The 27,517-nt window shown below is 34.1% G+C and overlaps 3 protein-coding genes and 1 long non-coding RNA gene across 4 annotated transcripts; all 4 read left to right on the top strand.

Annotated features, from left to right (window-relative positions):
* The first annotated feature begins 1,981 nt into the window (after positions 1–1,981).
* On the top strand, positions 1,982–3,808 carry LOC141695087 (uncharacterized). The gene is made up of 4 exons (XM_074499333.1): positions 1,982–2,170; positions 2,262–2,475; positions 2,581–2,796; positions 3,086–3,808. The coding sequence occupies exons 1-4, from the start codon at positions 2,001–2,003 to the stop codon at positions 3,443–3,445; spliced, it is 960 nt and encodes a 319-aa protein (XP_074355434.1). The 5' UTR covers positions 1,982–2,000; the 3' UTR covers positions 3,446–3,808.
* Positions 3,809–5,229: 1,421 nt separating this feature from the next.
* On the top strand, positions 5,230–6,830 carry LOC141697656 (uncharacterized). Its single transcript, XR_012564801.1, has 3 exons — positions 5,230–5,281; positions 5,367–5,429; positions 6,696–6,830. It is a non-coding gene; the product is annotated as an uncharacterized LOC141697656 (long non-coding RNA).
* Positions 6,831–14,563: 7,733 nt separating this feature from the next.
* LOC141695404 (uncharacterized) lies at positions 14,564–21,175 on the top strand. Its single transcript, XM_074499651.1, has 14 exons — positions 14,564–14,621; positions 14,709–14,795; positions 14,897–15,022; positions 15,064–15,138; positions 15,261–15,389; positions 15,479–15,631; positions 15,699–15,881; positions 16,620–16,913; positions 16,999–17,994; positions 18,088–18,546; positions 18,773–18,908; positions 19,051–19,120; positions 19,656–20,005; positions 20,287–21,175. Exons 1-14 carry the CDS (start codon positions 14,564–14,566, stop codon positions 21,173–21,175), a joined length of 4,005 nt encoding a protein of 1,334 aa, XP_074355752.1.
* Positions 21,176–21,203: 28 nt separating this feature from the next.
* LOC141695403 (uncharacterized) lies at positions 21,204–21,794 on the top strand. Its single transcript, XM_074499650.1, has one exon. The coding sequence runs from the start codon at positions 21,204–21,206 to the stop codon at positions 21,792–21,794; it is 591 nt and encodes a 196-aa protein (XP_074355751.1).
* The last annotated feature ends 5,723 nt before the right edge of the window (positions 21,795–27,517 follow it).

The raw sequence follows: 27,517 nt of genomic DNA, 5'->3' as shown, positions 1-27,517 counted from the left end.
CAGATGATTGATTATGAAAGTATTTTTTGAGAGTTTCGATTGGATATATGGCACGCCCGAATCGGAGTTCGATAACTTCCTCGTTCGTGGGTTTGATTATGAAGAACGCAACGTTTTATTAGGGTTTTCTCTGTATTTCACGGGAATTTACTGACTGATTATGATTAAACGAATAAAATGAAATAATAAAAGGGCTATATACAATTATGGAATATTAGATCGTGTTGGATCGTATTGGATCGATTAATTAGTTACTTAGCTGCTAAGTAACTGCAAAAATGATTCGTTTTGGATAATTATCAACCTGTTTTAAATAATTATCAAAACCGGGTTTCTTATAAAACACTTTATACGAAAATAATGTAATAATATCTCGTCTTTCGAGAACACGGGTTTTGTTGATTTATCGAAATGATTATCGTATCGAAAATTGTACGTCGGGACGCGTACGGGTCAAACCGTAATCCGAATTGAAAAAGTTAAAACACGGAAAATGTCCAGAATAACCAAATTCATTTAGGAAGGAGTTTTCCGAAGAGTTTCGGGTTGTAAAAACGTAAAAACGGTTGAAGTCGGACGATTCCCGGCTTTATAAAATGGTTTTGTAATTATTCAGAAAATAATTATTAAATCTGTAAATCATTATAAAATCATATAACGAACCAAAAATTATCAGAAAAATATCACAACCATCTATATTTAATTCTGGACATAATAAAATTAGCATACTCATATTTTATCATATATAAACATTTAAATATCAATATCAATCAACATATAATTCACCATTAATCACATAATAATCATATATAATCATTTATTGATAAAATAATTACACGCGATATCCCGGATATTACAATTCATATAAATTAATAAATCAAATACATGTAAAGTTTGGACAGTAGGTCTTTCGAATTCTAATTGATATTAAAGTGAAATTCATCTACACATTCAAATTCCAATTCATATTCAATTTTATATTATTCTACTAATTATTAAAGTTAACCTCTCCTTTCAATTTAAATTTTAATTTATATTGAGGTCAACTTTCTCTATCAATTTAAATTCTAATTAACATTGAACTTTATATTAGAATTATATTATTTTAATCGATATTAAAGTCAACCTCTTATACCAATTTAAATTCTAATTAATAATGAGGTCTATACTATTCAAATTTATATTGAAATCAATTTATTCTACTAATTTAATTTTATTCAATTAAATTCTAAAATAATCTTTAATATATCAACCAATTTAATTATTATTTATTTTAATATAATTTACACTTTTCATCCGAGTTAAAATAAAATAAATTTTTTTATCCGAGCTAAAATAAAAATAAAAAAAACTAGATTTAATTAGTTGGATTTGGTTGGTATAATATGCCTCGATTTAAAACAAAACAATAAATATTATTGATCCGCCTAATAAAATTATATTATTGAATCAGGCTAAAATAAAATAAAAAGACTATCCATTCATACTAAAAACACACATTATACAATTGATCCTGTTGATTGATATTAAAAAAAATTATAATAAAATTAAACTAATTAGTTGAATTTGCTCAGTACAATAAACCTCTGGTTAACTCAAAATAATATTAACTATTAATTCAAAGATTTAGAGAAGTTAATATCAGAATAAATATAATTCATAAAATATTCATATAACTTAACCTAATTTTTAATTTAAAAAAAATTGTGATCACGCGTAGAAATATCAATAAAAATATATAACTAAATGGGTAATAATATTTTTTTTAAATAGCTTTCTTAAAAATGTCATGAAAATTGATTAATATATTTATTATTAAATCATGTCATTTAAAAATATTAAATAAATAAATTTAATAATTAAATTTATATTAAAATTTAAAAAAAATATAAAATTATAAAAATCAGTGCATGACACGGATTTTAGGCTAGTATATATAATATATTTAACGCCTTAAAATATATAATATAGGTGTGTTGTGTATATAAAATCACGATCATATGAATCATTTTGCCGTCTTGTTTCATCAGTGTTTCCGTCATCACACCGCCTCTCCAATTTTCAGCAAAAACTCATCAGCCACAACAGGAGATACAGGGTTGATTATATACGCTTGCAGTTTGGATTTCAAGATTCTTATATCATCCGGGTTGTTTATCTTAAGAACAAGGTAATATATATATATATATATTATATGATTCCTTTTTATGTTAAAAGTATAGAATAGTTTGTTAAAGTTGAACATGATGGGTTGATTTCAGTTTTGGTGAGTGTCCAATGGTTACAATGGGAGAGAATGAAGACATGTTGTGTCCTCCTTGGTTGAAGCCACTACTTAAAGCCAACTACTTTGTGCCCTGCTCCTCTCATGGTATTTCTAACAAAACTGAATGCAATATGTTTTGTTTGGATTGTATGGGAGATGCTTTCTGCTCTTACTGTACAATCTATCACAAAGACCATCATGTTATTCAGGTACATGCTTTACCATGTATGTCGGATATCCAATAGCATTTATTACTTGGTTTTAATTGTCAATATTATTTTCTAGACTTAATACAGATTGGATTTTGAATGTAGATAAGGAGATCTTCGTACCATAATGTGGTGAGGGTGCATGAGATTCAGAAGTTTATTGATATAGCTTGTGTACAAACATACATTATAAACAGTGCCAGGATTGTTTTTCTCAATGAGAGGCCACAACCTAGGCCAGGTAAAGGTGTTACAAATACCTGTGAAATTTGTTGCAGAAGCCTTCTTCACTCATTCAGGTTCTGTTCTCTTGGTTGCAAGGTAATTTACTTTAATTTTCTTTATATTTTTCCCCAATTATTTATGTTTATTGCCTTGCATAGTTGACTACTTGTTTGTACTATTTGGCCTCAAGTTCAATTTTTAGTTTCTGTGGGACTAGTAATTATATTTACATATACTATGTATTCTGTTTCTAGAACACTTGTGCATCAAGAATGATGGTACTGATAATTCACTGTAGATTTTGTTTATAATGTTGAGAATGTGCTTGGGACGGTGCAATTATGTATGTAGACTAAAAATGTTTTTATTGCTCGTCAACTCACAGCTGGGTGGAATAAAAAGGGGTTATCCGAGGCTCACATTCACCCCTACGCTAAAACAGAATCGAGATGGATTTCATGATTATGAATCAGATAAGCCTTTGACTCCAAAGAAAATGCGCAAAGGGCATGGTTTCAACCAATTCTTGGATGCTCGTGTTTTTTCCTCTGATTTACGTAGGATTTATGGTGGTGGTTATGACAAGTCCTCTGCTTCTAGTTACGGAGATGATCAGGATCAGAATGGCCAATGTATCTCCCCTGGCACACCACCTATTGTGAATCACCGACATTCAAATTTAAAGAGGGGGCCTCCACATAACTCTCATAGAAGGAAGGGCATCCCTCAACGTGCTCCGTTTTGATCACAATATGCTTAAAGATAGTTGTATACGTATCTCTTGACATTGTCACAAAGTAATGAAGCTGAAGATGGTAAAGAAGATAAAACAGTTGTGTCAAGTTCGTAATATTACAACGAAAAATCACAAGTCAGGAAGGATACTCGGGTCCAGTGTTTTAGTGCACAGTTTCAAATTTAGTTTCTATGTATCTTGTGTATAAACTAGAAAGCAGTCCTAGGCTTAGCCATCCTTCTGGACTTTCGGTCCTGTGTGTGTTTTCCAGTCACAAAGTAGAAATAGTGAAATATGTAGCTCCGATGGGGTATATACACATAAATGTATAGTTTATGTCTTACACCTAATCAAAGTAAAAGTTTATATAAACAGCTTCTAAAGGTACTTCCAAATTTGGTATACACTACTATATACTAACAACATAGTAATAACCATAACAGTATTCGAACTCTTGACATCATGCCTGATAATAGCTGGACTACAACGGCAAGTCATGAATAATGTTACCAAATACTAGCGAAACAAGGCACGAAAATGGGCATTATTTTGTTCTTTGTAAATTGTTATCATGCTATTGGGTAGCCTAACACAGGCAGCGGGGATCATGTTATTGAGATATATAGTTTTATTTTAGTATAACTATCTGCTTATCTTTGTTTATATCTATTAAATTAGTCTGTTGTTATCATAAAATTAGAAATTGATCTGTAGAAGTGGGATGAAATAGGTGGGCGTTAAACAAATATAATTAAGAGTTCTGGAATCTGTTGTTGTGATGTGAAGGCATGCTAAAGGTAAGTTAGAGAGGCACGTAACAGTACCCACCATGCTACTATGAATAGACTGACATACAATGTATCTATAAACAAACAATTAGGTCTCTATCATCTCTCTCTAATTTTATCTTAAGATTGAGATGGCGATGGCAATGGCATGGAAGAGCCGTGAAGAACCTCAACTTAGAGACGGAGACCGCAATATATTATTTTATTTGTTTTATGCCTAGTTTAGTTATATATTTTTAACACATCTATTATCTATATATCTTAATTACTACTCCTTAATTTACCCATGGGTAAATTTATTTACCCATGACCCAAATCCTATATATTTTGTCATATCCATCTTAATTACTAATTACCTATTTTTAAATTTCAAAATCAGAAAATCTATGGAAAATAATTTCAAAAAAAATAAATCATGCATGATTTGCTCATTCTGTTACATCACTCTTTCACTCTTTCTCCAAACTCTCTCTCTCTCTTCCTCTCTCTCGCGCTCCCTCTCTCTCTCGCGAATTAGAAGCTACAATGGATGACCATTGGATCTGAAAACTGAATCTTGGCACTGAAACGTTATCAGAATCATGGAATCTCAAGGTATTGCTTATCACCAGTTTCTAATTTGCGGTTGGATTATTATCTGTTATTTTTGTCATGCGATTCACCGGACTATATATTATGTGCGTTAATCACTAATGGTAGGATCCAAACGTGTTCGTGGTCGTAATACTGAAAATATTTTGAATGCATCGCACACCTCAGTTAATCAAGGTATGAAATCTGATGACCATGTCCCATTGTTACTGTAAGACCCCGACATATATTTATATTATTTAATATTCAAATATTAAATAGTATATTATATATATGTCTTATTAATTAGAACGTAGTTTTTAAATAAAAAAAAGAAAAAGAAAGAGGCGTTGGAATATAAGAAAAAATAGGGTTTGGAAGACTTACGTTATTATTTTGGTCAGGGAGGAGGAAGGTAGAGAGAAGGAAGGTAGAGAGAGAGAAGGAGAAGGAGAGGGAGGAGCAAGATAATCTATTTGAAGCTAAGGTAAAGATTAAATTACGTATATGCAATCGTATTTTGTTTAGGATATAAATTTTATAGGTTTTGATACTTCTTATTCTTAAACTAGGGTTTAGTATGATTGGGGACATCTGAATTTCTTGAGTATCCATCATATTTTCTGAATTCTAAGGTACAGATATCTTCGTTATACTATCAATCTTATTGTATTTTATCAGATTCTTGTTTCTCAATTCTAATAATCTGAATTCTTGTGAAATTCGTAATTAATTCTCTGTTTATTGGATTGTTGTGATTCTAGACTTGTCGGAAAGATAATTTGATTATCTTTGTTTTTCGTTCTTTGAGTTTTCTGAAATTATGCTTGTAAATATCTTAAAATCTGTCTTTTCTATAATCTAGTGGGTTAAATTCTGCTTGTACGTCCTAACTTCCTAAATCATAGTAAATTGAGATTTTATGCATATTTTATGGGTAATATCATTCCTAAAAGGTATTTTCGATTTCTATATTTTATTTTCATATTTCGCTGCTAAATTATGTAGTTTCGATGTCGTAAATAGTTAATTACTAAAATATTCAGGGGCTGATTCTGTTCAGCATTCCACAAATATCTATCCTCCGAACTCGTTACTTGGTCAATTTTAACGAGGCTTATCATTCTGGAAAGCTCTCAGAATTTCCTACGTTTTTCGTGTTTTGTACTTTTCCAAATAAGAACATCTTCATAGTGTAAATTAATATTTTTCAGAACTGGTCATATTTGATTTAAGCACCGATATTCTATTTTGTAAGATATTTTGGTTGGTGATGGTTGAGAAATATATTTTTGGTTGTACAGAGGTATGATATGATTTGGGAGATATTATAAGATATCCGTCACGAGTGATAATCTCGTGCTTGGCACCTCCTATATGGTGTATTTAAATTGTATAGGTGTGTCGCCGGACTAGTATGACACGTATAGTCATGACTAGTCTGTATGTGTGTGTTTGACCATTTTGGGTAGCATGTGCTTTATGCTATGCAAACCCCTGTAAGATTTTGGGTAGCATTTGTTTTGTGCTATGCAAGCCCCTGTAAGATTTGATGACTACATATTCTGGATAACCGAAAATGTAGGACATCCTGTAAGTGTAAGATTATCTCCCAAGTTAGTAAGTTTGGAACTTCATTAAATTTAGTTTGAATATTATTTATAATTGTAAGAGTATGTGTATAGCATGGATATTTTGATGGGAAATCATGTATATTTATTTTGTGATTTTGGTATTCATGACATTTTATGACATTCATATTTTGTTAGCACTTTTTAATTGATGATCAGTTAATTTTAATATATATCATCATGTATAACTTTTGTAAACCTTGACATTGTGGTTATCCGTAGATGAGCTTTTCGCTCACTGCCGGTTTTGTTTCCTTATTTTCCCAGCAGGTAATCTTAACTAGGTGGGCTACTTTATGGGATGAGCGCGAATGCGGATCAAGAGGAGCTCATTAATTTTATTTTTTTTGCATTTTATTAAAATGTTATTCAGATTTTTTAAGTGTGGTTTTAATTTGGAGATGAACAATTGTAAGTCATATGTCATAGCCTATTTGTATATTCGAGGATTCAACTCAACTCAAATAAGAATGTAATAAGTAAATAGTGAAACTACCATCAGAGAGATCTCGCAAAGTAATATCTGTCAAAGGATTCAGAGACAAGGTTCATCTACAGACTTGAGGAATTAATTCACTGGAAGAAGTTCAAGAAATTGATCATGCCTCAGTGATATAAGTCAAGATCGTGGATTTAATCAAGTGACAGAGATCTCGTCAGAGTATCAATTAATTACAAGGATTTAATCTGAAGAAAATCAAAGTGTCAAAGTCAAGACATGAAGAAACGTCACGGAAGTTAGTCACTCATGAACCAGACAGTACATCGAGTGTCAACGTTGAAGTGGTGGAATTGATTCATAATTTTCAGTGATTTTCAGAAGATTTGCAGAAGAATGGTTGCTGCTCAAGACTAGAATTAATTCTCTATTAATTAATTAATTCATCTAATTTAATTAAGAAAATAAATTATATCTGCGAAGAATAATTTATTTATTAATTGAATTAATTGATTAATTAATTCTGAATTAATTTTAGGAATTTTCAGAAGTTTAATTGGATTAAATTCAAGTCTTAAATCAGCAAGACAAATGGAAATGAACTAGCATGACAATCTGGATTGTCATACCGATTGTCATGCCAAGTCATTTCCATTGTCATACCGAAAGTTACTCTAGGAGGATAATTGTCTTGCTAGTTCATTCTGATTGTCATGCTAGTTCATTCAGATTGTCTTGCTAGTTCATTCAATTGTCCTACCGAAAGTCTTGCCAGCTATAGGATTGTCATGCCAATTCAATTCTATTGGTTTGTTGATTAAAAAGAAGCAGAAGACCTTCTTTCAATCATCTATCATTCAAACAGAAGAACAAAGAACAAGAAAAGCAGCCGCCTTGAAATATTACATTTTTCATCTGTTTAATCCAAGATTAAATTTCTAGATTGTAAAGTTAAATCCAATCAACTAGAAATCTTTATCTTGTTCTTGTGTAACAATCTAGCGGATCAAAATCCCTAGAACTTAATCTCAAATCGCGTTTAGCATTTGATTCTAATTATTGCAAAAATAGAAAAAGTTCATGTCGAATTTATTCTAGATTTGTGGTAATTGATTTGAGATTAATACCTTGTAATCGATACAGTTGTTGTAACACCTTTCAAGTTTAATAATATTTTTATTTAACTTGAATTTTGTTTCACATTTTTTATTCCGCATTTAATTCGATTATTTGGTATTGTTTGTATTCAACCCCCCCTTCTACAAACAAATTGGGACCTAACAATTGGTATCAGAGCCTTCTGATTAACGAACAAATCAAGATCCTAGACTTTTGTGATTTTTCAACTCCTTGAATTTTTATTTATTCAAAAATTCATAATGACTTCACATAAAGTTGGAACCGTTAAAATTCCACAATTTGATAAAGAGAATTATATCATGTGGAAGAAGAAGATGCTATTATTTTTACAAGTTGCAAATCCCAAATATTCAAACTTGTTAAAGAAGGGTATAAAAACTCCGATGGTTATTGAACCGGAGGTAATAATAGATGGTGTGGTGACTACTGAAGCTAGAACCTATCCAAAAGAGCCTGAAGATTTTACTCCTGCTGAGAAGGAAGAAGCCTCCTTGGATGCCAGCCTTCAATTAATATTAATTGATTCCCTTGATCCCTTGATGAACAGACATGTGATGAACTGTAAAAATTCCAAACACATGTGGGAAACTATTGAGGTAATTAATGAAGGCACAGAGGAAGTTAGGGAGAACAAGTTGGAAATCCTAACCTCTGAATATGAACATTTCAAATCAAATCCAGGAGAAGGAATTACTGAAGTGTTTGAGAGGTACAATGCGTTGATCAACAACCTGAACATCAATGGAAAGTATTATTCAATTAGGGAGGTCAACAAAAAGTTCCTTTTAACACTGCCAGCTCATCTTGAACATAAAATCACTGCCATTAGAGAAGCTAGAGATCTGAGTGAGATTTCTTTGGACAGGCTCTATGGAGTGTTAAAAACTTATGAGTTGGAGCAGATTCAACAGAAGGAAGTCTACGGGAAGTATAGAATGGTCAGCACATCTACTGCACTTGTAGCTGAAGGTCAACAACAACAACAATCTCAACAGTTAGAAAGAATGGTACAGTTTTCCAAGGGTGAGGAAAATGAGTTAGTAGCAGAATATGATCCTCCTACTACAAATCAATCAAGTGATGATTTTTATTCCTTGGAAGAGCTGGAGCAATTGGAAGATGAATCAATGGCCCAAATTGTCAAGAGATTCTCCCATGTCAGATTCAGGAGGAATCCCAAGCTTAAGTACAAGTCCAACTACAACAAATTCCAGAAAGGTGGATCTTCATCCTCTAACACCAGCAGTGGTGGGTACAAAACAGGGATGGTTGATCGAAGCACCATTAGATGCTATAACTGCAATGAGTTGGGACACTTTGCCACAGAATGTAGGAAGCCAAAGCAAGTAAGAAAGAACTCTGAAAGGGCTTATCTGGCAAAGGGAAGAAGCTGGGATGATACTGACAGTGAAGATGAAGATGAAGGAAATCTTGCTCTTATGGCTATTGATGGAAAAGCTTCATCGTCAAGAATAGAGGTAAAACTTTCTGATGCTGAAATGGTTTATCATCTAAGAGGTAACTTAGATTGTGCACGTCGTGATAATGAACTGTTAAGTTTACAGATCACAGACCTTGAGAAAGAGGTCAATGAATTAAGACTTGTGCACATTAATCAAGACAAATTAAAAGAACAGGTATCTTTTCTAGAGAATAGAGTTGACTGTTATAGAAAACTCGAAACTATTCTCAAAGACAAGATCACCGGTCTTGAGACTAAGGTTAGAGCCTACTTCAATTCTTGTACGAAGGCTAAAGAGCTCTACAGTAAGCATGCTGTTAATCAAACATCTGGAATAGGTTATGATTACAATGCTGCTATTGGAGAATTAGGCATAAACTCCCCTCCTCATGTCTGTGCTAAAGGGAGGGAAGTACCACATGTGCTTAAGGGTGTTGATGAACCCCTCTATAAAGCATCAATTGCTGAACCATTTGATGCGACCTCTTCTGTTATTCAAGAAGAAATACGTGCTGAGGATCATGCTAATGAGAAGATTGTTTCCAAGTCAAGTGAGTCGAAAGTTCCAGTCAAAGTTGTGAAAGCAACTGAGACTAACTTAGACACACATGAGTTGGATAACAATAATGCCATGTCTACCATGCATAAATTGCATGCTGTTAATCACTCTCATAAAGCATGTGGTGTTGCTAATTGTATGTCTTGTGCTTTTAATATGATGTATGCTTATTTTAATGGTAAGCATGTGTTTAATGATAAGACTACTCCTCGTCAGCATGTGAATAACAAGAAGCATGATAGGTCTAAGACTGCTAGTCCTTCTAAGGCTAGAAAGGAGACATTTGTGCCTAAGCTTAAACAGAAATTTGTTAACACTGTTTACAAGGTCAAATGTTCAGTCATTGAGAAAGTTGAGGCAATTAAAATTAAAAATGTTGTTTTGCCTGACAAAGGACAGTTCTACAAGTATGCCGGGCCCAACCAAGTTTGGGTTCCGAAGAAGGTCTAATCCATTTGTAGTGCAGGGCATTAAACAGGTGTAACCGGTAGTGTGGATTCTTGACAGTGGATCATCAAGACATATGACCGGAGATAGAGCCCTGCTATCAAATGTGGATTGAGAAAGCTGGCCCCATGGTTACCTTTGGAGATAACAGCAAAGGTTTATCTGAGGGATATGGCTGTTTGCAAGCTGGGAATGTTATCATTGTAATTTTGTATATTGTGCTAGGTTATTATCAGGAAGCAGTATCTAACATATAGCACCAGTGACGAGACTTGAGAATATTACGACATATCAGACACCTGTTGCACATTACACTTGGAATTGTACTCTAGTAAGATGTGTACAAGTGTACTCCTGGTTGGTAAGTCAAAAGAGGAAGTCAATGCACCACAGTTCATGGACTTTGCAGCTGCAGATCTATTGGACTATGCAATTTCTTCTTCACAATCTCACTTCAGGTTGGTATGAACTAGTATACTGCTCAAGCAATCGTCAAGGACATGGTATGGCACTCTAACAGAAGTTATAATTTTATATGAACTAGTAGAGTCGTCATATTTATAACTCTCTTATCACTAGGCACAATCATATTGTTTTATATGTGCAGTGATATATTGCTTATGCAACATAACAATTAGTATCTAAAGTACTTGACAAGTATCGGTCAATGATATGTTGTTAACATTATGTTGCAGATATTTGTAAGCTTTTGACATGAATGAGAATTACTTAGACTTTACGCTAAGTGATCAATGTTTTATCAAAAACTCATTCATTTTGAAAAACAAAAATTAAACTTCTTTCTACGTTAGTGATTTCTTATTTCATGTAAAATCTTTTGAAATCACTATTGTAAATCATTTTCTCTCTATTACCATATGTTCTATGATACAGGTTCAGTCTCCAATGACTTTCTTTCATTGACAGTCATGAGGTTGAAAACCCACAACGTCTATCCCAGACTGTAAAGACAAACACAAAAACAGAACTAACCAACACTCTTTTACCACTAAAAGTAGTATGAATGAGCGTGAGGGAGATAGTGCCTTAGTGCACCACATAAGGAAGGTTCTGTAGTCAACCCAGTAGCTCTGTCTCATACATAGATGAGTAGTATTTAAACCGAGACAACTGCTAGCTCCCATACATCTTCTCAAAAAGATGTAATGGCTGAAAAGGCACAAAAACAGTTACTAGATTCATTCTCTCAACAGGGTGCGTCTATTGAATTTTGCCTGTCGGCCAAGGTATCCGATGTAGTGTCACCACTTCAAACATAATCAATTCTTGATGCACCAGCAGAGGTTACACACACAAAGGATGAGTTGACGGAAACAAGAGTTTCGACCATTTTAAGGTCAGATTCGATTGTTCAAGGTTCGTTAGTGGACCAATTGCCTTTACAGCTGTTAGGAGAGGATACTGATCCAAAAGCCATATGTCAGTGGTCAGTGTCTACCTCCCCAGGCTTAAATCCCCTGGATGCATCTGCGGATAGTGGATCTGACATAGGCGCAGATCGGCAACTTGTTGACAATGATTCAGATATTACCTGATAAGTCACAAGGAAATGTTTTCACAGACATTAGAAGGGAACTTTGATCTTTATGCTAAATTCGTTGGATCATTGTTTACCTTCCCAGAATTCAAATCTGGAACCCTAAAAGGGAAACTAGCAACTTGTAGATTATGACTCAGATTTATCTGACGAGTTTAACAAGGATGGGGATTTGTGAACTCCCATTGCACCACCTGTGACCTCCTTAAGGATGGCTAAGGTGATTTTCCTTGCAGGTACAGCTGGATTATGGAGCTATGAGAGAAGAGTGATACACTTTTGAGAATGAGTGTGAACACGAGTGGAGAGAAGAGTGAAACTCATGTGAGGTACACTAAACAGAATCACACACTCACAGAGAGGAAGAAAGAGAAACTACTTGTTATTTCTTTTCCAACCAAGTGAAATATGAGAACTCCTTCTGACGACGGCATACATTCCTTCTTTAAGGGGGAGATAAAAGCTTAAGTAATAGTTTGGAGGATTCCTCAACTAAGGGGGAGAAATAGCAGGGATTAAGAAAAAGATCCTACATGTACACTACACCACACCATTGTTGTTTCTAACTACGGATCCTATTGTACGGGAGAGGTGGTAAACACAAGGTGATTTCCTAGTAAGGGAAGAAGCAGTTAGGGGAGTACCATTGGTTTTTATCTGCGGATCCTATTGTACGGGAGAGGTGGTAAAATGAAGGTGATCTTCTTTAATCAGTTGATTCTCATAGGGGGAGAAGCAAGAGATATGGGCTTCTCAACAGGAAATGTGGTTGTACAAATGAAGATGGAACTACTTGAAGATATGTTCAGTCTAGAGGAACATCTACTTGGAATCTGGAAAATGTTAAATCTCATCCAGAACTTTTCTGCTATTTACTTTGCATGTATGTTTATATCTTTTTCTTATTTGTTAGTTGAGTTATCCTCTAGGTATTTGTGTGTTATTGTCTAACAAACAAATAGGGGGAGATTGTAAGTCATATGTCATAGCCTATTTGTATATTCGAGGATTCAACTCAACTCAAATAAGAATGTAATAAGTAAATAGTGGAACTACCATCAGAGAGATCTCGCAAAGTAATATATGTCAAAGGATTCAGAGACAAGGTTCATCTACAGACTTGAGGAATTAATTCACTGGAAGAAGTTCAAGAAATTGATCATGCCTCAGTGATATAAGTCAAGATCGTGGATTTAATCAAGTGACAGAGATCTCGTCAGAGTATCAATTAATTACAAGGATTTAATCTGAAGAAAATCAAAGTGTCAAAGTCAAGACATGAAGAAACGTCACGGAAGTTAGTCACTCATGAACCAGACAGTACATCGAGTGTCAACGTTGAAGTGGTGGAATTGATTCATAATTTTCAGTGATTTTCAGAAGATTTGCAGAAGAATGGTTGCTGCTCAAGACTAGAATTAATTCTCTATTAATTAATTAATTCATCTAATTTAATTAAGAAAATAAATTATATCTGCGAAGAATAATTTATTTATTAATTGAATTAATTGATTAATTAATTCTGAATTAATTTTAGGAATTTTCAGAAGTTTAATTGGATTAAATTCAAGTCTTAAATCAGCAAGACAAATGGAAATGAACTAGCATGACAATCTGGATTGTCATACCGATTGTCATGCCAAGTCATTTCCATTGTCATACCGAAAGTTACTCTAGGAGGATAATTGTCTTGCTAGTTCATTCTGATTGTCATGCTAGTTCATTCAGATTGTCTTGCTAGTTCATTCAATTGTCCTACCGAAAGTCTTGCCAGCTATAGGATTGTCATGCCAATTCAATTCTATTGGTTTGTTGATTAAAAAGAAGCAGAAGACCTTCTTTCAATCATCTATCATTCAAACAGAAGAACAAAGAACAAGAAAAGCAGCCGCCTTGAAATATTACATTTTTCATCTGTTTAATCCAAGATTAAATTTCTAGATTGTAAAGTTAAATCCAATCAACTAGAAATCTTTATCTTGTTCTTGTGTAACAATCTAGCGGATCAAAATCCCTAGAACTTAATCTCAAATCGCGTTTAGCATTTGATTCTAATTATTGCAAAAATAGAAAAAGTTCATGTCGAATTTATTCTAGATTTGTGGTAATTGATTTGAGATTAATACCTTGTAATCGATACAGTTGTTGTAACACCTTTCAAGTTTAATAATATTTTTATTTAACTTGAATTTTGTTTCACATTTTTTATTCCGCATTTAATTCGATTATTTGGTATTGTTTGTATTCAACCCCCCCTTCTACAAACAAATTGGGACCTAACAACAATTTAAGTATATTTTGTTTCATGATTTGTAAGTTGGAGTTTTGGATTGGTATCATTTTGGTGAGATTTATTTTGGAGAACTATATTTAAGTAAACTTGAATTTTTCTATTATTCTGAGAAAACTATTGATGTTGGGATGTTAAAGTTACACTTTTTATTTTGTATTTGATAATGATTTTTCAGTTTTTGTCCAACCAGAAAAAAAACGTCACGTCCGTGGCCGGAATGTAGATTCCATTCTTACAGACATGACTAATTCTCAGAGTGCAGATAATTACCAGATGATTTCCTCTTGCAATAATTTATGTAAAGTTTCTTCATTGTACTGATGTAGTTTGAATCTAAAAGTTATTATGCAGACGTTAATAAGTTTATCTTTATTCTTTGCTTCAGTTAAACCCGGATCTGATCCAATAAATATACGTGGAAATGCATTGTCAAATAGTAGCAAGGAGAATCAGAATCCACTAATTTTGTCAGGTTAAGCATCTCTCAGTCAATCAACTATTGAACATGGCCAAAGCCAAACATTCTAACAATTTTGATGTATAATTAATGTTGTTTATTTGTGATTGTTACAGGTACCAAACCGCAGCCGTTCAATCAGTCTTTGAGGACTAATAATGCAGAATATCTTAGCCGTAATCCTCTAAAAACAATAAACGCTAACTTGAATTGCAATATAGTCATTTATGTTAATAGGCCTGGTATTTTAAGTTAACTTTGTATTCCTCTCTAATGGATGCAGGTAATTCTGCAAGTCGGTCTCCTTTGACACCCTTATCAAAGAATATCGAATTCAGTCAGAATTTAAAGTCTACAGGTTCGTCCACTTTGAATGGTTTTTGTTTGCTTCTTAATGTAATACTAATGTTGTGTTTACACAATACTATGATCAACATTCAGTGGAATTGAAAATAAGTTTTTCTCTATTCTTTGCTTTAGTTAAACCTGGATCTTATCCAATAAATTTGAGTGGAAATGCATTATCAGATAGTAGCAAGGAGAATCAGAGTCCAATAATTCCGTCAACTATATCATCTCTCAGCCGATCAAGTATTGAACATAGGCAAGGTCTGTCGTATACTGCGGTCCACTTTGACATATTTTTGTCTGCTTCTTAATGTAATAATAATATTGTGTTTATACAATACCATGTTCAGCATTCAGTGGAATTGAAAATAGGTATATTAAACACACAGAGCTGCAAGATATTAATGTTGAACTATGTAAGGAACAAATCTCCGGAGATTTGCCATTGTGTTCAGAAGATTTAGGCAAACAGTCTCTGCGCACTCTTTACACAACAAAGGCTGGTAAATTCCCAAGTTTACATTTATAGCTACAATATTCTTAATTTTAATATACCTTTTGATTATGCAGTTCCAGTTGTCGGTAATTACCAATCCAGTGATAATGATAGATTAGCCACCGGACAGATGTTAATGTCAACTCTCCATGAAGTTCAGGTTGACAGTAATTTCCAACCCAGTTTTGAGAAACTAGGTACTGGCGGATATTGCCTCAATACTAAACCAAATGCAAAACCAAACCTGAAACAACCTGGTAAACAATAATAAGAGTGGTCAGTTATTTTTTTTACTAAAGAATCATGTTTGATAATATAAATGTCCTTACTGGAAATTGCAGGAAAAAAATGAGGGTGCGTCGAAAGAACTGCAGTTTTAAGGAACACAAAATATTCCTGAGTACACTGACTGATGATCCAACTTTTAGCGAAAGTATTGTGCACAAGCCTGTGGGAACCGCGTCACCTTCACATGCTTCTCAAACGTCAGGCACATTTTACTTGACTCATAGTTGGAAATATTTGTGTTTAAAATTATATGATATTGGCTGAATTGGTTATGTTCTTCTCCACGTAAAAGAAAAAAAAGGCTGTGCGGAAAGAGTCCGCGTGACAGAGAATTACTCGATAATTCTCCATTTACCCCACCTGGAAACACTTCACGTTCATATTGTTCTCAAATATCAGGTCAAAACATAACCAAAGTTATTTTTTATTACAGCTGTCCATGGTTGTCTTATTGCTATATTGGCAAACTACATTTTTTAAATTGTTAAATTCATCGCATAATTTGATAAATTTTGGGTCAATTATGTATGTGTACAGATAAATGGAGAAACATGCGCAACTCCTGATACTCCATGCGTTCATAAATTACGACCCATGGGATTTGAAGGCGCGTTTCAAAATCAAAATTGTAAATTAGAGATGCTTACTATTTATGCAAATAAAGATAGTAGGAGTTGATCTTATTAACAATGTTGTTGTTGTAGCAGGAGAACAACGAAATATGGCAGCTCCAAAAGCTACTCAAAGTGCCAAGAGTACTGTCACTTTTGCACTGCCCGCATCCACTATATTTAAACGACCACAAGTAACTTTAGGTTCCAGCAGTGATATCGTTGTAAAACAACAATCCAAAAAAACCTGTTGTAAAATTAGTCCAGGTTCTTCGGCATATGATACATCTTCCGTAAAATGTTATTATGAGCAAGGAGAAAGTTCAGGTTCTAAGAACTTATTAGGAGAATTTAACAATGTTGAAGATTGTGACAGCAGCGACAGTGATTGTATATCTAGCGGTATGAACTTAAATTCAGTTCCATTCTTAATTACTCTGATGTTCCATAGTCATAATAATTTCAAATTTTGTAGGTGATTGTGACGATGTTGATGTACATGATTTTGACAATACTGTTACTAAGTGGAGTGAGTACCTCGATGTCGGTGATCCTGATAGAATTTGTTCAAAGTGTCAGGCCATCATGTGGAATCATGAAAGAAACAATAAAAGTGCGACCAAAAAGCCTCCAACTTTCTCTCTTTGTTGTAAAAATGGTCAGATAATTCTTGAGAAAGAAAAGCAACCTCCCGAGCCTCTCGCTTCACTCCTTACTGGTGGATCCCGTTTTAGGCATTTCAAGGAAAATATTAGAATATACAACTGTATATTTTCTATGTCTTCCACCGGAGGTCAAATTGATCGTAGTATCAATCGTGGCGGTGCTCCTTACTGTTTCAAGGTAAAAGGTGTAGATTACCACAGTATGGGAAGCTTTGTACCACTTGATGGTGAGATCCCCAAATCCTGTCAACTCTACATATATGACACTGAAGATGAAGTACATAACATAATAAATGTCGTTAAGGGAGGACGCGATGCCGTGGATGAAGATATTGTTCAGTCGTTGTTAGAAATATTGGATAAACATAATCATTTGGTCAAAGGTTTTCGTATGGCATGTGAAAGAATTAGTCAGAATGCAGTTAATGAATTTAGATTGGTTCTAATATCTTCGTCTTCCGCATCTGGTCGACCTAACCATATTGGTCCATCAAATGAAGTTGTCGGGTTGATTGTCACTGACGAGTATGCTAAAGGATGCAGGGATACAATAATCCATTCGAGAACCAATGGATTGGAGAGAATTTTTGAAACTGATCCACGGTTTATGCAGCTTCAGTATCCTATTCTTTTTCCTCATGGAGACATCGGATATTACCGTCAAATCCCTTTAAACAGACCAAATCAAAAAAATCAGAAACAACGTCAGAATACCGAAAATGAAGATTCGGATGAAAAGGGGGAGAGAGAATTCATCACGATGAAAGAATATTACAATTATAAACTCATGATACGGCCTTCGGAAGGTATATTCAAAATCATGACCTAAATTTGAACACTTATATATTAGTTTTTTCTACCATTCTAATTTTCTACGAAATTGTCTCATGTATATTCAGGTTTGACTCCACGTCTGGGAGGTCGTTTATGGCAGCAATATGTTGTTGACGCATTTACTGCAATTGAGCAATACAGACTTGACTGGATCAGAGGTCACCAGACTACAATTCATTCTGATATGTACCACAACATACGAGATGCACTAAACAAGGGTGACAACAATCCTGAAAATGTTGGCAAGGCAACAAATTTACCAGCTTCCTTCATTGGTAGTAAAAGATACATGAACCAGTATTTCAAGGACGCAATGACAATTTGTCGAACACTTGGACACCCATCATTGTTCCTTACGATGACTACTAACACAAAATGGCCTGAAATTCAGAGGATGTTAAAGTTTCTACCTGGTGTTGATGTTGTTGACGCACCCGACGTCGTTGCAAGGGTATTTAAAATGAAAGTTGACCAACTTCTTAATCAAATAAAAAATAAGAACTACTTTGGACGTTGTATTGGAGGTATGCTATTTTCAGGATTTCTTCCTCTAACAATTTTTTTATGATTTAAATTTAATATGACATGTATGTCAGGCTTTATTTAATTATTTTCATCAATTTCATATTACAGTAATGCACATCATAGAGTTTTAAAAGCGTGGATTGCCACATGCTCACATGCTAATATGGTTGCATCCAAACGATCATCCCAAAACAATTGAACAAATAGATAAAATGGTTTCTGCAGAAATTCCTGACCCAAGTATTGATCCAGTTGATTACGAAGCTGTCAAGAATTACATGATCCACGGACCATGTGGCACTGACTGTGTCAAGTCTCCGTGTATGGTTAAAGGCCGTTGTATTAAACATTTTCCTAAAAGGTAATTCTGAGATCTTTTACATTAAATTAATTTTCCAAAGACTGCTGAAAGAATACAACATTTACTTTTTCACCTTTTAGTAAAATATTCCTTTTAGATTTATTTTAATTAAATTGAAACATCGTTCTTTCCTTTTTAACAGGTATAATTCTCACTCATACTTTGACGACTATGGCTTTCCCATCTATAAGAGGAGGAAAACTGGAATTACTGTGAATTGACCTGGATAATCGGTATGTTGTCCCCTACAATCGAGATCTTTTAATAAGATTTCAATGTCACACAAATTAAGAGATTTTTAACAGCTCCATATCATTGAAATATTTGTTCAAATATTGTTTAAAAGGACATGATACCGCCACCATGTGTCTGAGGAAAAAAACAAACAACAAAAAAGGGTGCACAACCACAATCACTCCTGAGAAACGGCCGCTTGATGAAGTCAAGCAATACTTGGATGGAAGATATGTTTGTGCATCTGAAGCATCATGGAGGATATTTGGTTTTGACATCCATTCCCGGTGGCCTTCCATTAAATGATTGCCAATACATCTACTGAATGACAAGCATGTGCCATTTAAAGGCTCACAAAATCTACAGGAAGTTTTCGACAATGCTGGAACAAAGAAAAGCAAATTAGAAGCATGGTTTGCTGCAAATAAAACATATGCAGAGGCCCCAAATTTAACTTATTCAGAATTTCCAAGCAAGTTTATATGGCATCCATAACCCGGTATCTGGAAACAGAGGAAAAGAGGTGATGTCATCGGTAGGCTTGCTGAAGTACATTCATCTATCAATGAACTATTATATCTCCGCATGCTCCTGCTCAGTATTAAAGGTGCTGTATGTTTTGATGATTTGAAGACAGTCAACGACCATGTTTATAACTCCTTTCACGAAGCCTGTGCCGCGCTAGGTATCCTCCAGAACGACCAGCAATGGCACGAAGCTATAGGGGAAAATGCGCATACATCCATGCCTCCACAATTACGTGCCATGTTTGTCAACATTTTAGTATACAGTCCAATCTCTCATCCGCGTAGCCTTTGGGAAGCTCATTGGGGATGCATGTCAGATGATATTCTTCTTGTGCGGTGACATCTCACTGGGAATCCAAACCTTTGTCTATCAGATATTGAGATCCAGAATTACGCTCTTGCAGGTATGAGCTGTTAATAATGATTTGTACATATTACATGTTTCAAACGCTGGATTAATGTTATCAAGTTTTATTAATGTTATTACAGAGATAGAGAAATTGTTGAATGATATTGGTAAAAGCCTTATAAACTTCCCAGATATGCCATATCCAGGATATGCTTTTTTTCCAACTCTGAGAATAGACTAATTCTTGAGGAAACATCCTATGATACAGAAGAAATGAAGAGAATACACACAAGAAATCATATCTTCTCAATGATGAACAGAAGATAGTCTATGATTCCATTCTTGACAATATCAACCAGAAAAAAGGTGGTGTTTTCTTTGTTTACGGAAGTGGAGGATGTGGAAAGACTTTCTTGTGGCAGACACTGTGTTGTCGATTACGATCAGAGCATAAGATTATGCTTCACGTTGCCTCATGTGGTATAGCTGCCGTGTTGCTTCCTGGTGGAAGAACCGCACACTCCCGCTTTCATATTCCACTCAAGCTTGATGAAAATTGTTCTGCTGGTTTAAGACACGGGACTGATATTTCTGAGCTACTTCAGCGAACTGATTTAATAATTTGGCATGAGGCTCCTATACAACATCGTCATGCTTTTGAATGCGTTGATCGATCCTTGAGAGATATTATGTCTGCTATTGATAAAAGCAGAGCTAAAAAGCCATTTGGTGGTATAACCATTTTTTTTGGTGGAGATTTTAGGCAGATACTTCCTGTCATTCCAAAAGCGTCAAGGGCTGAAGTTGTCTGCTCTACCCTTAATAAATCCAAGCTTTGGGAATCCTGTGATGTATTTTTATTGAAGCAAAACATGCAGCTTAATGCAGGAAATAGTGATTTGGAGAACAAAACCATTGCGGACTTTAGCAAGTGGCAGCTTGCTGTCGGTGATGACAGAGAAACCAATATTTCTCCACGTCCAGACACTGGTGAAATGTTAATAAAGATTCCTGATCAATATATCGTTCATACATCCGGAGATCCAATTCAGAAGCTTTTTGAAGTGACGTACCCAGATTTTATACAAAATATCTCTTCACATGAATACCTCAGATCAAGGGCCATACTCACACCTACCAATATCGTGGTGGATTAATACAACGATACTTGAAAAAATTCCTGGCATGGTTTACACTTATCTGAGTCAGGATTCAATTGATGATGCAGGTGATGATGATAATGATTTCAGATCCGCTTTTCCAGTTGAGTATCTAAACTCTATCAATATGCCTTGCATTCCTAAGCATGAGTTAAAATTGAAGGTAGGAGTTGTCGTCATGCTTATGAGAAACTTAAACCAGATCATGGGATTATGCAATGGTACAGGAATGATTGTGAAATCCTGTATGAACAACAATATTGAATGTGAGATTTTGTGTGGCTCTCATGTTGGAACGAAACATCTAATTCCTAGAATTGAGATGATTCCAAGTGACACGAACTGGCCGTTTGAATTTAAACGCGTTCCGTTTCTGATTCAAATATGTTACGCTATGACGATTAACAAAAGTCAGGGAAAATCACTTGATACGGTTGGGCTTTACCTTCCTAAAGCAGCTTTCTCGCATGGACACATTTATGTTGCTATATCCAGAGTGACACGACCTGAAGGTCTCCATATTCTCATAGATAGTTGTGATGGTATTAGCACAGATATTACAAATAATGTAGTTTTTGAGGAAGTGTTTTACAATCTTCCAAGTGTATACAATTGACATGCCATATTAGGAACTTCCTGTAACATTTTTCTATATTTCCTTCTTAACTCTGGAATTATTGTGTTTGATATATCAATGGTGTAAGTTCAACATCCAAAATGTTACACTTTTTTTTACTGCATCCGTGTATGAACATAATATAAACAATAAATCTCCAATTATTTTATCTATTAAAATATGTATAATCTGTTTGATTAGGAATATTTTCTTAATTGTTTATATATTGTACATATTTTATTAGGAATTGGATTACAGTTTTCCCTTTTTCTGTTGGAAAAAACCCAAATGATAAGGTTGGTTAGTTGTCATAATCACATCAAACACTTACCTTAAGAATTATCAGCAAATTAAACCGGGATATTACTCTAATTTTTATTTAAAGGAATAGATTTGCACTATCAATTTTGAGCTAAATTGTTGGCAACTCCCTAATGCCTTGCTGGTTAAATATATTTTCAACATTTTTACAGGAGTTTTGTCATTTGCTAAGCATCATCCTTTTTTCTCTCAAGAGTTCAACCATTTTGTAAGATCTTCAATTCTTTAAGCGATTTATATAGTTCTTAGAATATTGAATGTATAAATATCTTACCTGCTGAGTTGTATTAAATTTTTGAATAAACTTTTTTCTTGCTCTTCTTATAGTGATCTTTTTCAATGGAATCATTTGATCGTCTATCCAATCTCGACAAGGCAAGCACTAACTGGAAAATTAAGGTCAGGGTTACCAGGATGTGGGCTAACATGACTTTAGAGACGAACTCATTGAAAGGCTACAATCTTATTTTCCTTGGCGATGATGTATGTTTTAAATTTATTCATCTTTGCTTTATTTGCTGTCAATCCTTTTTTCCAGTATTATATATTTATGTCATATAAATTATCTAAATGTAGGATAACCATGTTCATGCCTTTGCCTATCATAACATTTGGAATGGATTCGGCACGAAAATTGTGGAAGGCGGTGTCTATATTTTTGACCAGTTTACAGTTAAAGATCCGGTTGGAAACTTGAATCCTGTGTAGTCAACCCTCTGCATCAGATTTACAGGCTCCACTAATGTGAGGACTGCTGATGATGATGGCATGATCCCTTCGCAAAAGTTTGAGTTTTTAGACCTGGGAGATTTGTTTGCAGAAGCAAATAAATGTCTTCCTCAACAACAACCTGAATTTGCAATAGGTCTGGTAACACACTTTTTTAACTCGATATTATCATAATTAACTCATATGAAACAATTCTCCTACAATTATGAGACAGTCTACTTTAATATTGTGTAAATAAATTTTGTGTTAAACAGATATTATTGGAGTTGTGGAGGAGTATGAAGGTTTGAACAAGCTTCATACTCGATACGGAGATAGGGACATTGTGAAGTTTAGAATATGCGATTCAAGGTAATGTGCATATGTATATTTGATCAGTAGTGTAATTACGCATATACACCGCATATTGGTAATAGATTATGAATATATATGATATCTAAACCTATTTTATAGTAATGCCCACAAAGTTACTATTTGGGGTGATCTTGCTGTGTCGTTCAACAACGAGATGGCTGGAAATCCCAAAAAACCGATCATTGCTATTATAACAAGTACAAAAGTGACTACATTTATGAGTAAGTACTTATGCAATCAAATCTATGACAGTTATATTCTTACTGATTAAACAATTAACTTTATTCCCATATACAGGTTCTGTTCAGATTGGTACATTACCATCTACTCATCTATATATAAATCTAGATGATGAATCTGTGAATGATATGAGGAAGAGGTAACAAGTAAATATAGAGTTAAAATTAACTTATCGACGTTTTGCTCTATTTGTTAATTTCTTCAATATGTTTAGGTTGCTTGAGGAAGGATATATAATGAAAAGAGACAAATTGTTCCAAGCTAAACAAATTGACCTGGTTCCCACATTATTTAAAAAATTGTCACTCAAAGACCTTAATGAGAATCTGACATACGATCACCTCAAGGTATTGCATTTATATAATATTCAGAAATGGTATTTTTTATATGGTTGCTTTTGTTGTTAAATATTACATTTTCATCGTACCCCAGAAAAGAATTTGCTGCACCTTTAAGATCATTAAGGTCGATGAGGAAACAAATTGGTGGTTTTATAGCTGTAACAAATGTCTCCATGAGGTTGAGCGCATTGGAACAATATTCAAATGTACCCATTGTCCTCGAAACATTCCCGTGTCTCCGAATAGGTAACCTAACTATTTCAATTTATTGGAAATATTTGTAGGCTTGATACTGTTAATTAAAGCCTAAAAAATAGCTAACTATTTTTTCAAGGTTCCGTATCATGGTCCTTGCCGAGGATAAGACATTTGCCTGTAATATTGCTTTGAATGATCGAGTTTCTAGAAGAGTTCTTGGAACAAGTGTTGCAAAGGTGGTTTCTGATTACGATAAGGTAAACAACTGTTGAAATAAAACAGCTGCAGCGTCACCATGTTATACCACATATGCATTTTTATTTTCTACAATTGTGTTCAAGATTCCTCCAAAGCCTTTCCAGAAGTGATTAAATCATTAGTCGGAAGACTAATTTCAGTTGAGCTCGGTCTGACAAAATCAAATGTTATTGAGGATAACAACATCTTTTATGCTGATGATTTATATGAACCAACGATGAACACTCCAACTCCTTCTGAATCTCCAATTCTGTCCGAAGATTATTCCATCAACATGGGTTTTGAAGTGAGATTATAATGCGGTTATGTTACATTTGAGTTCTCTTTAGTATTCCCTGCTGAATAATAATATTTACAGACTTTCTTATTAACGGTCTTTGCATGTATAGTACTCTGAAGGTGAGACAATAAGGGTACTCCAGGCTCTGCTAAATCTATTACCAAAAAAATTAAGAAGGTACTGACAATAACTAGCATCCTATGTTAGACATCCTATTTACTTATATACCAAAGTGATTTTCGCTGACTAGGAATTGTCCTTATTCATCACTCTAAAACTATGTCCACCTAAATTAATTAATGAATATGTCACTTTTTCTTGCAGGAATGTTGATAGCATGCTTCAACTTTGAGTATTTTTCAGAGCTTTCATCCTTAATTCAGCCTTATGGCTGAATTATTTTTTACAGTTATTGTCCACGTGACATTATTTGCAATTTCGATTGCATAACAATGTTTTTACCCTGTTTATAACATTTATTATCTATGTATTTGATTTTTAATCCTTCATAACTGTGATCAGCGTCATCACACATAAATAAAAGTTTGGTTTACAATATTTAAATATTACCTTGATCATGTACGTTTAATGAAGCATGGTTGAAGCACTACTTTTATTAAAAAGTAGTGCGTATTTATCAAGGACCCTGTCGTACACCATTTAATTTGACATTCAATATCGTTTATGGACATAAGATTTTATAATGGAAAGAAATGTTTAATTTCAAATTGTATAGCGAAAAGATCATTTTTTCAAGAGAAGACAAGTTCTTAAATTTGACTCGAAACATTTATGATGAGCAGCTTTAAATTCAAAATAAAGTGTCAGACTATATGTTTTAAATTACCTGCATTACTCAATATTGAAATTTACCAAATGTAACTACTTGCCATCTCATTATACAAGTTTCCACGATATTTCCCGTGAATAACCTCAAAATATGCTCCTTAATTTTGACATAAATCAATACCTTAATTATGGCAATCCTGATTCATACATTGCTTTGTTTAGGATTATGATATAATATACGTATTGTTTGTGATTTACAGAGTATACCACAACCTATAAAAATTATCCTAACTGCCTACAATCAAGTTGACAATATCTTCCTTTAAAATTGGTGTTATTGAGTATCTTTACCATATTCAAAATCGATCCTATTCTACTTAGATGGTACTATATATTCAGTAACTTTCATATTTGTTCTACACTAAAATTGTTGAAGAACATACAGGTTTGTACACATATTTCTCTTCAATTTCAACAAAAAATACAATACATAATACATTAATCCTATAAACATTTATCATCTTTCAGCCAGGTATGGATGACCATCAACTTTTATCCGATCTGAATGCCACTCGAATTGCATGGACGTTGAAAGTTAGGGTGACAAGAATGTATAGGTCACTGAATGGTCATGGAGAGGTCTCGAGGCACAATCTTATTTTACTCGACTGTGATGTGGCGCCCCAAAACCCGGGGTCAGGAGTCTCGGAAGCCACGCCATCTAAACTCACACAACTCACACTACAATATGTAAATACTCATGCTTCACGACCCCACACTTATCACACACACACTTACATGTTATTGTCTTGGAAACGAACCATCATTACTAGAGAAATTTTATTACAACCCAAATATAATTAGTCTTACCGGGGAGTGACCTTTAGGTAAGGTTAGTCCGCCGGCCAAATATACGGTTCTTATTTCTTATCTTACATAAACCATACTTATAAATAAGCCGAACTATAAACAACAGAAAACTAATCCAGCTTATTCTGACTACCTGAGGTACAACACCAAATAATCTACGGAACAGCTGGCTAATTCTTACCCGTTTTCCGTAGATTATTATGGTTTATTTCTTATCTTACATAAACCATACTTATAAATTAGCCAAACTATAAACAACAGAAAACTAATCCAGCTTATTCTGACTACCTGAGGTACAACACCAAATAATCTACGGAACAACTGGCTAATTCCTACCCGTTTCCTGGTTGTGGTTCTCATGGCAGGCATCTTGATTCACTGTTGTGTTGTGTCAATTTAAGAAAACAAGTGTGAGCTATAATGCTCAGCATAATAATGTATAGTATGAAAATGACTGTATAATAACATCATATATTATATATATGTTTTATTTGAAAATAGATTTCTTGGTGTCCCACACCTTCTTACGAAAACAATACTTTAAGGGGTTTTATAACCTGCGAATACCTTAATACTAATCCCAGCACCTAGGCTTGGGTTACAGTATTGCATATCAATTCCAATTGGAAGAGTTTGGATATCTCACAGGAGCCACCGCATACGATGATCAGTCGTACTACAGAAGTAACCTTCTTTACTAGTAAAAGGACGAAACCGTCATCTCTCGGGTATCACCCTGGCCGCATTCGGGCTACGTGTCCCATTTTCGGGTATGCACATACTTCACAAGTTCCTGAGTACACAGAGTACCTTCGCCTGCGGTACCTTTGGTAGCCCATCTAGCACACATAGTACCAGAGTCTACCCCTCCATTGTCCTTTCAAAAGAATTCTATCAATCTCGAGAACTCGAACCACATCGAAGTTCCCCAAGAGTTTTGCTTGTTGATAGAAATAGTTTATCTCTTTAAAATATAAGTGTATATATATGTATATACGTACTTCCGAGAATTTCGAAGAAGTACTAAGGATGTGAGTTGACCGTTGTCAACATATAATTAATAAGGGGAAAAGTTTCTTCTCGAAACTATATTCAATATAAAAAAAAGTCGGGATAATATTCACCGACGATCTAAAATTATTCGAATAATACTTCTAAATCAGAAAGTATATCAGGATCTATGATCTTTAAATCAATAACAATCCTTTAATAAATAATAATTAATTAAATAATAGTCTATAAATAATTAAATGATAATTGATATTAATCATACCTCGAATGAGTCTACTCTCTAAAAGATTTATTTAATATAATATTCTTCAACTAGTTTGTGTTTACATAAT

The sequence above is a fragment of the Apium graveolens genome, chromosome 11 (genome assembly GCF_009905375.1).
Source record: "Apium graveolens cultivar Ventura chromosome 11, ASM990537v1, whole genome shotgun sequence".
Lineage (NCBI taxonomy): Eukaryota > Viridiplantae > Streptophyta > Magnoliopsida > Apiales > Apiaceae > Apium > Apium graveolens.
Note: the sequence above shows the minus strand (reverse complement) of the source record. Positions and strands in the feature narration are given on the sequence as shown.

Coding starts and splice junctions, on each gene's coding strand:
- LOC141695403 (XM_074499650.1), top strand. CDS start 21,204: ATGGTTTACACTTATCTGAGTCAGGATTCAATTGATGATGCAGGTGAT.
- LOC141695087 (XM_074499333.1), top strand. CDS start 2,001: ATGAATCATTTTGCCGTCTTGTTTCATCAGTGTTTCCGTCATCACACC. Junction 2,171..2,261: donor TTGTTTATCTTAAGAACAAG/GTAATATATATA, acceptor GGTTGATTTCAG/TTTTGGTGAGTGTCCAATGG. Junction 2,476..2,580: donor AAGACCATCATGTTATTCAG/GTACATGCTTTA, acceptor TTTTGAATGTAG/ATAAGGAGATCTTCGTACCA.
- LOC141695404 (XM_074499651.1), top strand. CDS start 14,564: ATGACTAATTCTCAGAGTGCAGATAATTACCAGATGATTTCCTCTTGC. Junction 15,139..15,260: donor TCAGAATTTAAAGTCTACAG/GTTCGTCCACTT, acceptor TCTTTGCTTTAG/TTAAACCTGGATCTTATCCA. Junction 19,121..19,655: donor GGAGGAAAACTGGAATTACT/GTGAATTGACCT, acceptor ATCTGGAAACAG/AGGAAAAGAGGTGATGTCAT.